The following is a 13,066-nucleotide window of genomic DNA, read 5'->3' as shown; positions in this document are numbered from 1 at the left end:
CCTGTGATGTCTGAAGTTATGCATTTGTTTACTTCTGGTCTGTCTCTCTCACTAGCTTCAAGAGAGAAGGACGTTTGTCCTTCTCATTCCTTGCTGTGTCCACGGTGCCCCATGGGGCCTGGCACAGACATTTGTGGAGGGTGAATGAATGCATGACAGTGGCTTTGAGGGCACATGTGTGTGATTTAGAAAAGCAATTCTGAAGGATAGGCAGGTCGGGCCTGGGTGTGGGGGGCGCTTACTAAAGTCAGCCACGTCTTGTTTCCAATCTGGCTCTGCTGCTCACTGGCTGGTGACTTTGGGGAAACACCTTCGTGTCCCTGAGCCTCAATTTCTTCAGATGAAACTCGAGTCCAACAGCCCCTAGCTCACTGGACTCGGGTGTATATCATCGGAAGGGTTCAGCACTTCTGGGCAGCCAGGATGCTGTCCCCTGGAGCGAAGCCGCGCTGCACCACCCGCCGCTCCCGCCAGGTGTCGCCGCGAGCGCGCTCTGAGGGGCGGCTGTGCCCGGCGCTCTCGGCGGCCGGGGCGCCCCACGTCTTGGTTCGGTGCGGGGCGTCCAGGCCTCAGCCCGACTCCGACCGTGCGCTCAGAGCAGGATTGCAGAGGAAGCTGACCCACCTGCGCACCCACCTGCCGTCCAGCCTCTAATAGCCAGGGGTGGGAGAGGAATTTACTGGGCCAGTAGCCCCGCTCCGCCAGCGGCCCTGAGGAAGGGGGCGCCCTCCCCCGAAGCCGGTCTTGGAAGCCAGGGGGAAGGCGAACCCGGGGTGCGACCTAACAACCCCCGGCTCCGAGCGCTCGGCCAGGCGCGGGCGCACGGCGAGGCGGACCAGCTCGAGGCTGCTCGGCCGAGCCCTGATCCCTCTCAACCAGAGGGCGGTCCCTGGGCGCCCAGCAGCCCTGCAACTTTCGAGTTAGCGACGTGTAGGGGTCGAGCGGACTCCCACCGCCCCCCACCCGGCTTCGCACCCCGGAGCCGGGAGGGGGCGCCGCGGGAGCGCAAGGGGCAAGGCGCGAGCGCGCGCCTGGAGCAGGCGGCCGGGTCCCGCGGGGGCGCGGGGCGGGCGCTCGGGGGAGGGGGCGGAGGAGGGACGGGAGCAAGAAGGGAGGGAGGGAGGGGCGGGGGCGGGTGACTGCAGCGCCCCCGCACTCCCCGCGCCTCGCACACTTGCACCGGCTGCTCGCGCGCAGCCCGGCGTCGCCCCGTGCAGCGCTCGCTCCTCCCTCCCTCCTCCCGCTCCGTGGCTCCCGCGCTCCCGGCGAGGCTCAGGCGCCGAGCGCGCGGACGGGCGCACGGACAGACGGCCCCGGGGAAGCCTCGGCCCGCGCCTGCCGGGCGGGCTATGTTGATTGCCGCGCCGGGGCCGGCCCGCGGGATCAGCACAGCCCGGCCCGCGGCCCCGGCGGCCAGCGGGGACTATGAACCGGAAAGCGCGGCGCTGCCTGGGCCACCTCTTTCTCAGCCTGGGCATGGTCTACCTCCGGATCGGGTAAGGGTCGCTCGCACCCCCTGCACGCGTGTCCCGGCAGAGTTGGCGTGGCCCGGGGAAAGGTCGCGCCGCCTGCGGAGCCGCCGCCTGCCACCAACTTACTTGGCCCCCCAGAGAAGCCGGGTGGGCTCGGTGCGGGAGCCGGGGGTCGCACAAAGGCTCCCCGCAGGCGGACGCCCCAGGGGCGCGCACAGCTCGAGAGACACGGGCGGGGGAACCGGCCATCCTGAGGACGTCTGATTCTGGAAGCCCCCAGAACCAGAGACAGCCTGTAGGGACGCTCCAGCTTGGGGAACTGTGAAGTCGGCTGGCTGCTGCAAAGGGTCAGCCTCTCCGGGGCCCTTCAGCCCGGGGCGCGGGAACAGCAGCTCTAGCAGGAGTACCGAGCCGGGAGCCAGGACCACGACCGCTCCCAGGGACCTCAGCCCCCAGAGCCCGAGAGCAACTCTGTACACAGAGGCGCGGACGCAGCCGCTCCGAGAAATAGGGCAGTCCTCCGGTGGCAGGCGGGGCCGGTCCGTGCGACAGGGAACAGGTACCCAGAGGGAGGGACATTCGCTGGCAAAAACACAAAGCGCTGCTCAGAGCCTTGGCAGCACCCGCTTTCCGAGGACCCTCAGACTCCCAGAGCCCCTTCCCAGGCCAAGGGCATCGCGCCTCCCACTCCCAACAAACACACACAAAGGTAGGAGGGAGATGGCCCGAGACGCCCGGGAGACAAGCTCGCAGAGCCAGCGCCAGAAGGAGGCGGGACACCCCGCCCCCTAAGACTGGGCACCCGAGTCCGCCGGCGCGCCCGCGGAGCGCCCTCCCCGCTTCGCCCCGGCGTTTCTGCGGAGGTGGGGCCTGGGGCGGGCTCTAGCTGGAAGGTGGGAGGGGGCGGCTCGGGACGCGTTTTGGAGCTGCGTTTGCAGGCTGGTCCCCCTTTGTAGTTAGGAGATAAGGCGCGTGAAGCACGGAGGGGTGCGGAGGGGGGCTTTAGGGACTGGTGGAGCTTCTGGCGCTGAAGGGCCACCGTGGCAGGTTCCTCACAGCCTGCTCCAGCATCCCCAGCAGGGGACCTCCCCACCGCTCGGCTCGGGGAGGGGGCGGCCTGCGGCGGGGCGGCGAGGGGCTGTGCGTGGCAGCTCCTTTGTGTTTGTCGCTACCGCTCTCCCCTTTCCCCACCCGCGTCTCTGGAGCGCGCATTTCGCCAGCTGACCGGCCGTGGCGGCCAGCAGGTGCGCACGGAGCGGACGAGGCGGCCCGCCAGCCCCGACCGCGGGCCGAGAGGCGGCTGCGGGGCGAGCGCGCGCCTGCCTGCGGTGTGTTTTAAGTGTTATTGATTCGCCCGCGTCTGGGTGGTTTTTCTTTTTCCCCCGCTTTAATCTTCATCTTGGCCCGCGCCCCGCCGCCCTGCGCGCTTCCAGCATCCAGGAAGCCGGTCGGGCTGATTGGCGCTGGCCGCGTGCGGGCTTTATCTCCTTTTTAATTAGAAACGGGGCGGAGGGACCGGGGAGGGGAGAGAGAAAGGGAAAACAACAGAAAATAACCTCCCCTGGCCGCCCCGCCCGACCTCTCGCCGGCGCCGAGTCCTCATTGGCCCCGCGGGGGCCCGCTGCCCCGGGGCGAGGGAGCCGCGGAGGGCGCCGGCCTTCCGCCCGCCGCCGCCCTTTGGGGCGGGGAGAGGTCCGGGTCAGGAGATGGAGATACAGGGTGGCTTTGGGCCCGGCCCTGCAGCTCCCTGGGCCTCGGGTTCGCCATCTGTAAAATGGGCATGAGAGGTAAGGTCCCAAAGTCCCTGAGAGGCCTCCGGGGTCCCAGAGGTGGCTGGTTCCTCCCTGCTCGGGATCGCTGGCGGGGTGTCTCTGGTATTCTTATTTCAAGTGGCTGGAGCACTAGCCCCTGGCAACAATCAGATCCAGTAGTAATAATAAGGACAACAGCACATTTATGGAGTACTGACTGTGTGCTTCTAAGCACTTTCCATGTTTTGACACATTTAATTTTCACAGCAACCCTATGAGGTGAGGACGAATTATCAATATCTTCATTTTATCCTTGGAAAAACTGAAGTCCAGAGAAGGGATGTAACTTGCCCAAGGTCACACAGCTAGTAGGTGAAGGAGCTACCAGACTATTGTTCCTATAAATTTGTGACCCTAGTATATCATTCCAGTCTCTGATGGTGTAGGAATTTCCTGATGGCCAGCTAGATGTTCAGAGCTTCCTCCTGACTTGTGGCCAGAACATCTCCATTTGACTTAATGCGTCTGTGCCGCTTCTTCCTCGAGCATTTCAAACATTCCAGCTCTCCGTTAGACTCTTTTAGTGGCTGAGATGAATGACCGAGAGCTCTCACCAGGCTCCTGTTTCAGATCCATCACCTGTTCGCCTCCAGGTCTCAATCTCTGTGAGCTCCATTTTCACATCTGGGAAGTGGACCTGGTGATTCCTGCCCGACAGTGCTGTGTCGAAGGTTGCATGCGCTCGTGCTTGTGGCAGCCCCCGCCATGCTGACCTGACACGTAGCAGGGATGCTGCAGAAGCTGGCGATGCGCTCACCGCGTATTTGGACGCACCTGCTATGTAACGGGTGCTCCCTCTGAGCAGCGTTTTTGAAGCTCCACGTCCATTCATTCAGTAGCTGTTTAGCGGACTGGCAGACAGCCCCCCTGCCCTCAAAGAGCTCACGGTCTAACGAGAAAGGCACCAAACAAGTGAGCAGGCAGATTAAAGCAAACACATACAGTAAAAGGTTGCAGAGGACCGCGAGTCATCCAGAGCATGAAGTAAAGAAAACAGAGATTGTGATGCAAGGAGCGCGGGTGGGGTGGGAGACAGGCTCCCTTGGCTGGGGTGGTCAGGGAGGTGACCCTTGAGGCCACGTGAATGATGGCAAGAAGCCAAGCATGTGCCAATCAGGGGCTGAGAGAGCTTCCAGGGTGAGGGTACCAGCAAGGACGAAGGGCCTGAGGCAGGAAGAGGGTTGGTGTGAGGCAGCCACGGAGGGAGAGAGGGCGGGAGTGGTCGGTTATGCACTTGGAGGTGAGCAGGGTCCCCTCATCTCTGGTGCTGTGGGGACAGGGGAGCCTCACTTTAAGAAATGCCCATTCCAGACAACTTCCCCTAGCTGAGCCCAGGATGGAAGGCGTGGGCGGTGAGCCCAGCGGCCGGCCGTGGCCCTCCGTAAGTGAAGCTCTTACTATTCCAGCCAGAGTGCGGCTTCAGGGCTGAGGTCCTCTCTGTAACCGTTCTCCTGATGACATTTAAAGCTTCTATGAAAGGAAGCTCCAGACGAGGGGGCCGTCTTTGTGTAAAGGGAGGGCTACCTGCATCATCGGTGTTCCCACTGGAGCCTGTTTGGGGTTATCTTGATATTAGGAAATGGCCCCACCCTCAGGCCAGATACCCACGAGTCACGCTGACGCCGCTTTCCCTCAAACCCTTCCTCGTCCCTCCCCTCAGCTCCGCCCTGTCCCTCAGTCCATCAGCAAGCTGGTCAGCTGCCTCTGCTGTCACCCCCACCACTGCCACCAAGGCCAAGCCACCCCCACCTCTCACCTGCCCACTCTCCCTGCTCCTCCTCTGGCACCCCACAGGCCTGTCCCCGTGGGGCTGGAGGAGGGGACCGTGTCAGGGTCCTGCTGACGGCACTTTAGAGCTTCCGGCTGCGTCTGAGAAAATTCTAGCCCTCAGCCAGATCTTCCCCCAAGCTCTCTCTCCTCCAGCATTGGTTCTGCATCAGCTTCTGTGGGTTCCTGCTGCTCCCTGACGATCCCAAGCTTGTTCCCCTCCCAGGACTTTGCCTTTTGTGTTCCCTCTGCCCAGAGTCCTGTTCCCCAGACCTTCCCACGGCTGGATCCTGCCATTCAGGTCCGCTGCACTGTCACTTCCTCAGGGAGGCCCTCCTTGACCACCCCAGCCAAAGTGCCCCTCTTCCTTCCCTCCCAAACCTACCGCTAGCTGCCATCACAGCATTGTCGTTTGCTCTCTTCGTAGTGCACGTCACCATCTGAAATGGCCCGTTGTATTCATTTGTGACACACACTGTCTCCCTGAAGGGCAGGGCCTCCCGTCTCCCAGCAGGGTGCCTGGCACGTGCTGGTGCCCAGTGTGTACCATGCAGTCAATGAGTTAAGGAGATAGGAACTCTCACCTGAAGAGTCAGAAGCGTCCTGTAGGCCAGTCATGCCCAAAGTGGGAAACGCATACTCCATGGGCACACAGGAAGAAAACACTAGAACTTCTCTTTACGATTGCTCTTTTTAAAGATGTTTCTTTGGCTCTAAATCATATACATACATTCCAGAGAGCATATATAACACACACGCACAGTTGTTTTAATGGACTTCTGTGCACCCACCACCCTTGTGGAGGCCACTGCTCCGTGACACTGGGTGGTGTTCACTCCCTTGCGTGCCTCTGCAGTTTCGCCACGTGGAGGAGATTCGTAAACAAGATCGGTTTCCTTTTGCAGGATTTTAAACTTCATCTCAGTTGAATCCTACCATAAATACAAAGGCAACTCACCTAGTTCTCTCACCGTTGTTGGTGACATCCATCGTCATCTTTTCATATCCAAAGAGGAGATCGAGCCTTGCTAATACTGGATGTACACATCGCACAAGCACCCGGGTGGAATTATAGATGACTAAACGTGGGTTGGGGGTGCAGTATCAAACAGTTGGGAGACCTCAGCTGGGAGCAGCAGGGTGGGAGGGCCAGGGCCTGATACCCAGGGAGGGCCTGGAGGCCGTGCCCCTACCTTGCTGGCCTAATGCTCCATCTCTCTGTGTCCCCTGCTCCAGCGGCTTCTCCTCGGTGGTAGCTCTGGGTGCGAGCATCATCTGTAACAAGATCCCAGGCCTGGCTCCCAGACAGCGGGCGATCTGCCAGAGCCGGCCCGACGCCATCATCGTCATAGGAGAAGGCTCGCAAATGGGCCTTGACGAGTGTCAGTTTCAGTTCCGCAATGGCCGCTGGAACTGCTCGGCGCTGGGGGAGCGCACCGTCTTCGGGAAGGAGCTCAAAGTGGGTATGTGCTCACCCAGACACCCCACGCAGGGCCTTACAAGCTGCGGGGAGACTAGATGCCCTTGGGAGCCCCCTGGGACCCCCTCACCTGCCACATACTGGAATGCCCCCCGATATGGGAGCCCGAAGGTGCCAGACTTGAATTCAAGTCTCTTGATGAGGGTCAGCCCTCTGGTTTGGATCCATACCAGCCGTTTATGACAGAGTTGAAAACCAGTGCCCAAACGCTAACTGGCTGGTCCAGAGCTGATGTTTTTTAAATTGAAGCCAAATTTCAAAATTAGCTGTTTCACCTAAAAATACAAATTTATGGCTTCTTTTGAAAAATATCTTACATATGTGCCCGATAATTATAATGGGCTGGAGCTGACCACCCAGCTTCCTTTAGCTGGAGCCTGGGCAGCCCGTTCACTGCCACAGTCCCCAGCACTCCCTATTATCCACCTTCTATCCACCCTTATATGACTCCCCTGGCCACTGTGGGCATTTGAATTTGCAACTCCTGCTTTATGAGAATTGTATGTTGCTTGGATGTGCATGCAAACACATATACACACACAGACATGCACAAAGTGTTGGGCCACACATTCGGTTTCCAAAGCAATTGTGGGAAAAGCCTGGTGGAAAGGGGGTTGGTCACCGGGAGGCCCCGATCGGGGCAGGGAAAGCCCTGTTGTTTGTCTTGTTTGTGTGCATCTGACGTGGGGCGCCAGGAACTCTGCAGGCTTGCTTCTGAGCTGTGAACTTCTCTGAAAGTCAGCGTGGACTTAGGCCTCTCTGGGCTGGAGTGGTTTTCCCGGCCTGCTCTAAGGTCATCCCTGAATTCTCACTCTCCCTCAGCCCCAACATCAGCAAAGCCAATGGGTATGGAAAAGATCCACCCCAAATCCAGTCACTTCTCCGTGTGCCTCCTTCCTCTCCCTTGGGTCACCCGCTGGCACATCTGGGCTCCTGGGTCTTCCCCGTCTCTTCGCTGTCTCTGTGCTGTCCCCTGGCCGTCCTGCAGAGCCTCTCGCAGGCAGGCTCGGCCTTTGTAAATGGACATCAGATTATACAATTTCCCTGCTCAAACCCTTCAGAGGCTCCCCCTGCTATGAGCATGAAATCCCAACTCGCTGGGCTGCTGCTGGCCTCTGCCCCCATCTGCCCTTCCCCTCGCCCACCCAGCCTCCTCACGTTTCCCAGACACACCACACTGGGTCCTGCTCCCGGGTCTGGGCACCGTGCGTGCCTCTGCCTCATAGCCGTACCACCAGGTTCCTGTTCTCTGTACGCAGGGCCCCCCCCCCCCCACAGCTGTAGGTCTCCAGCGGCTTCCTGGACCGCCTGTCTAAAGTTCCTGTCACCACGCACTGCATCCCGTCAGCCAAGTCCCGGGCACCGTCTGAAGCTGCCTCACCTGCTGGGAAAGCAGCTCTGGAGGCGGGGGCTCCCTGCCACGTTCCCCACTCAATGTCTTCTTCCCCTTTTCTTCTTGGAAGGGAGGACAGCGGCATCTCGGTCCTGCAGCAGACCTTGTTTTGTCACCATCTCCTCCACTTGCCTTCTTCCTCATGCCTGAGGGGACTGCAGAACAGGCCCCAGGTTCAGGGTGCAGTGGCAGGGCGTGGTGGCCTCCTCCCCTCTCAGCACGCACGCCCTTTCCTACATCCTTGTGCTCAGAATGGGACTGCCCCCACTCACACCAGGAGGCGGCATCAACACTGGGACTCGAGTTTAGTTCACCGAAATCCCCATCTTGTGAGCCGTCCCTGTTGTCACCTGTGATTTTTCTGCCTTCTCTTGCTCATAGCCCCTGCCCCCCATTTCTGGGACCCGGGCCTGGGCTCTGTCATTATTTTAAACTTGGATCTTTGCTGACATGATGACATGGGACCTTTGCTGACAGACGTTACAGATGAGGAAAGTGAAGGACTTGCCCAAGGTCAACAGGTGTGAGTGGCGGGTCTCCCAGGACTGGGTTGTTCTGGCACAGCTTGCAGTCTGGGAATAGCCAGCCCACTGGCTGCACTGTAATGCTGCTGCCCAGGTGCGGCAGGAGGGCCACGGTGCCGGGGTCCCAGGACGAAGGGCCCCTGCTGTGCAGCAGCCCCCAGCGGGGCAGAGTAGTAGAACCGAGGGACCCGTTGCAGGCTGAGGTGGAGGAATATTGCAGTACAACCCACCAGTGTCCACTGGGGAGGAGCAGAGGCCTGGGGCAAGAGGAAGGCTTGAGCAGGCAGAGGCGGCCTCAGGGACTTCAAGCCAAGAGAGGAACCGAGAAACCCATGGGGCGGCGATGCTCAGGCCGCAGGCTGTGGGGCTTGGAGCAGAAGGAGCAGAGCCAGGAGACGTGCAGGGTCAGTCTGAGCAGTTTCAATTTCTAGGGTGGGAGCAATTGGAGAATTTTGTGCATGGGCATGACTGACAAAGTGAAATTGCATCCTGTGAAGTCACCACTGTTCAATGATCTTTGGCCCTCACGAATAGCAACATCGTATGATTCAACCTAATAGGAATTCTGGAAGATTCATTAAAGGGTGGGTACACCTTTGTATTATCAATATAGTCATCCATCGATTCACTCATGCGCCCACCAAATATTTACTGAGGGTTCACTATGGCTGGAAGCTGCTGTTCCAAGCTGCGTGCTCAGGGAAGGCCTCTGGATTTGCGAGGGAGGTGAGCCACAGGCATGTCTGGGGGAGAAGCATGCCAGGCAAAGGGAGTGGCACGTGTAAAGGCCCTGAGGCAGGAACGTGTTTGGTGGTTTGAGGAACAGCGAGGAGGCTGGTGTGGCTGGAGTACAGCAAGAGAGCAGAAGAGGAAGGCACAGAGGTCGGAGAAGGAGCCAGGAGCTGGACAGTGTGACATCTGTCCGGCCAAGTCAGGGATTTGGATTTTCCTCCACGGGAATGGAGAGCAAGGGATCCTGCTTTGGGTTTAGCAGCATTGCTATGGCTTCTGGGAATAGAGTGAACTGCAGAGGGCCCATGGGGGGAGTTAGGAGTCTAGTCTGGTCTGGGTCCGGGTGGGAGGTGCTGGTGGCTGGGACCTGAGCGATGGCAGTGGGGATCTGCCTTGGAAGTGAGCTGCCAGGATAGGGGGAGACTGACGACCTGAAAGCGACTTAGGAAGGAGTTCCCTTGCCCTGGGGCTCTTAGGGTGGTGGCAGTGGGAACAAACAGAGGAAGATGAGGTCAAGATGAGCCCCCCTGAGACTGAGAAGCCACTTCCCCCCTGAGCCTTGGTTCCCTCATGTGTAGACAGCTGTCCTGCTCAGGGACACCAAGACGCAAGCCTCAAGTTTAGGCTTTCTGGGCTCTTCATCAGTACTCTTCCCGCATGGGGCAGCATCTTTCTGGGAATGACCAGCCAGCAAGGGCTGCCTTGTAGGGATGAGGGATAAGGAGCATAGTCTTCGACTTTTGGCACTCTGGCCATCGAGTCCACACTCTGGACAGCAGGACACATCACCTATCTCTGAAGAGAAGCTCCACTTGCGCTTCTGCTTACATCTCGTTGGCTAGAACTTCATCACATGGCCACAGCTAGCTGCAAGGGAAGCTGGGAAATGTAGTCTTTTGTTCAGAGTGGCCATGAGACCAACTAAGGATCTGTGGTTGAAGAGGAAGGACAGTGGGGTGGGCAGGTAGCCCCTGGCATAGGTACTACATCCCATGCTGAGGCCTGTAGGCTCACCCTTCACCCTCTCCTCAACCTCCACTCAGGTCTCCAGCTCTCCCTGTGCTTCATGACTCTCTCTCCATCTGAGTGTTCTGGATTTTACTGCATAGATCCAAGGAGGGGGCCATGGGCACATACCAGGCAAGACCCTCTGAGATGCTAGAAACTGAAACCCAATTGAAGTCACCTCCAGCACAAAGGGGAATTTATGTGTGCCTGAGTCACTGGGCAGTGAGGGATGGTGCTGACTTTCAGAATTTGGTCCTTTGGCCTGGACCAGAGGTGGTGCTGGCTTCTGCCAACCCCAGAGGCGCCGCTTAGGGCAGCAAGATGGCTGTTGCAGCTCCAGTGTGACAACTTCCAGGTTCAAGTCCAGCCAGAAAGAGCTCAGCCCTTCTCTGGTAGCACTGGCAAAGGTCCTAAGGTTCATCCCGATTGGACCCGCTAATGGGGCTTGACTTTGGCCGTGTGTCCTTCCCAAACCAGTCACAGTGGCCAAGGGCAACAGTGCTGTTGTTGACCAGGCCTGCGAGCCCCGCCCAGACCATCTCTCAGGGGAGAGGGCCTGCTCACGAGTCTGTTGATCTGCTTGGGCTGCCAGGACAAGTCCCACAGGCTGGGCGGCATAGACGACTTTTATTGTCTCACAGTTCTGGAGGCTGGAAGTCCAAGATCAAGGTGCTGGCAGGGCCAGTGTCTGCCGAGGCCTCTCTCCTTGCCTTGTAGATGGCTGCCTTCTTGCTGTGTCTTCACCGGGTCTTCTCTCTGTGTCTGTGTCCTGGTCTCTTCCTATAAGGACACTGGTCAGATTGGGTTAGGACCCACCCTAATGACCTCGCTTTAACTTATTCACCGCTTTAAGGGCTCTGTCTCCAAATACAGTCACCTTCTGAGGTCCTGGGGGTTAGGAGTTCAACATATATTCATATTATATAATCTTATAATATATTCATATGTTGGGGGACACAATTCACCCACAGCAACAGCCAGAGAGCAGCATGGTCTGTGCTTTAGTGAAAGGCATGTGGGGTGTGGTGGGTGCTCAGAGGTGAGACTCCAAGGTGGGAGGAGTGGCCTGAAGAGCGGAGATGGCCTTGACCTAGGTCTTGAAGGGTGGGAAGAGTTTCAGTGGTCAGTGAATGGGATCCCAGCAGAGGGGCCGGTGGGGCAAAGACATGACTGCTCAGGGGATGGGGCACAGGGGTAGGCAGCCTCGGGAGACATCACGGGCCGGCTGTCAAGAGCCTTCAAAGGCTGGGATGACTTGGGCGTGGTGTGTGAGCTCACATGAGCTTTATCAACTGCTACCCAGGCCCAGGTGGCACTCGGGAGCCTAAGAAGGCATCGCCCTCTCCAGGCTTTTCCTTTTCTTCAATGATACAATGAGCCCCCTTGGAGCCACTACCTGGCACAGCAGCTGGAACAAGGAGGGTGGTGTAAATGCACCCCATGGGCATCTTCTTGCACCCCTGCCCCTCCTAAGCCAAGCTTTCTCCATATGAACCTGGGGTTTCCCATTTCTTGCTTGTTTATGTCTAATTTATCATATTGACATATTCCCCGGAAGGAAATTGTTTGGTTTTAGTTGTGTTTAATTTTATAAAGAAGAGGCGTCACGCTATTTGCAGTCTTTTGGAATTTACTATTTTCTTCACTCACTATTACTAAAACTCACCCACGTCGTTCCTTGTAGCTGTTGTTGATTCATTGCAGCGGTGGTACATAGACCCCGATCTGTGCACCCACGCTTTTGGTTGTGGGGCGTCTGGGTTGTCTCTAAGCATTTGCTGTCACTCACAGGGCCATCACGGGCCTCGTGCACTTACTGTCTACGTGCATGCATTTCTTGTGGGCGTATACAGGAAGGAATTGCCGTTGGCTGGGTCTGAATCAACCTGACTTCCATACCGACTGTGCCAAGTGCCACTCCCACCAGCCGGCAGTGTGGATCCACGGCCTCGTCAACACTGGGATTGTCCAGACTTCTTCACTGCTGCTTAGGGGATGGGTGTCAAATGCTTTCTCACTGTCATCTTGATTTGCATTTCCCTGAGAAGTGATGGGGTTGAAGTCTCCTCCTATATTTACTCTTCTCTGAGTTGCCTATTCCTGCTTTTTGCCCATTTTTCCATCAGGTTTTGTATTGTCCCCTCAGGTCTGGCTGTCATGGAGCCATCGCATCACAGTGCAGAAGTGCCAGGGCTGCGTCAGGCTGCACCGAGGAGGGTGGGTCATGTGGGGCTTCACTCTCCTGTCACTCATGTTTTTGTTGAGGGTTGATTGGTGGGGCCGGGAGCCAAGACGGCCTTCCTCATATATTGCCTCGGTTGGTCTCGTCCACCTGGAAAGGAGGCGTGTCCACCGTCTCTCTCCTGGCACGAGGCTCCCATCAAGGCTGAGGTGAGATCAGTAGTGAGCTCCCTGGTGCTGGGGAGATTCTTCTGGTTTGTGTGAGCCTGCGGATTTGAGATTCTCAGGGCTTCCCTGTGCTTGAGAACCTTGGCCACTTGCTGGGCCTCTCTGGAGGGCCGCCTGCTCATCTCGCATGTGGGCTGTAGATTGTGCTCTTGGTGCAGCAAAAGCTGTGGTCCAATTACTCATCTAAACTCGCTGCTCTGACTCTACCTCCGAAATCCATCCCCCAGTCTGTACGCTTCTCCCCATCTCCACCACCAGCTCCTGGCTCAAGCCAGCATCTTCCGAGAGTTGTCACGCAGACAAGTGCCTCAGCCTCCTCATGTATGCCCGCCTCCCCGGTCAATGCAGCCATGCAACATAGCACCTTCCCAGGGTCGCTCTGACCGTGGCATCCCCCCATGTAAACCCTACAGTGGCTTCCCTATTGCTGTGAGGATAAAATACCAACGGGTCCTGCAGTCCTTTATAGG

At 58.3% G+C, this 13,066-nt stretch overlaps 1 protein-coding gene across 1 annotated transcript in view; it reads left to right on the top strand.

The window, feature by feature from the left end:
* The first annotated feature begins 1,128 nt into the window (after nucleotides 1-1,128).
* The window catches only part of WNT7A (Wnt family member 7A), a 65,209-nt gene continuing 53,271 nt past the window's right edge, over nucleotides 1,129-13,066 (top strand). The window contains exons 1-2 of the mRNA XM_070574627.1: nucleotides 1,129-1,496; nucleotides 6,287-6,513. Coding sequence (XP_070430728.1) covers nucleotides 1,426-1,496; nucleotides 6,287-6,513 — 298 coding nt within the window. The 5' untranslated portion in view covers nucleotides 1,129-1,425. The remainder of the gene's footprint in view (nucleotides 1,497-6,286; nucleotides 6,514-13,066) is intronic.

This window comes from Equus przewalskii, chromosome 15, assembly GCF_037783145.1.
Source record: "Equus przewalskii isolate Varuska chromosome 15, EquPr2, whole genome shotgun sequence".
NCBI classification, from domain to species: domain Eukaryota; kingdom Metazoa; phylum Chordata; class Mammalia; order Perissodactyla; family Equidae; genus Equus; species Equus przewalskii.
This window is presented reverse-complemented; position numbering and strand designations above follow the sequence as displayed.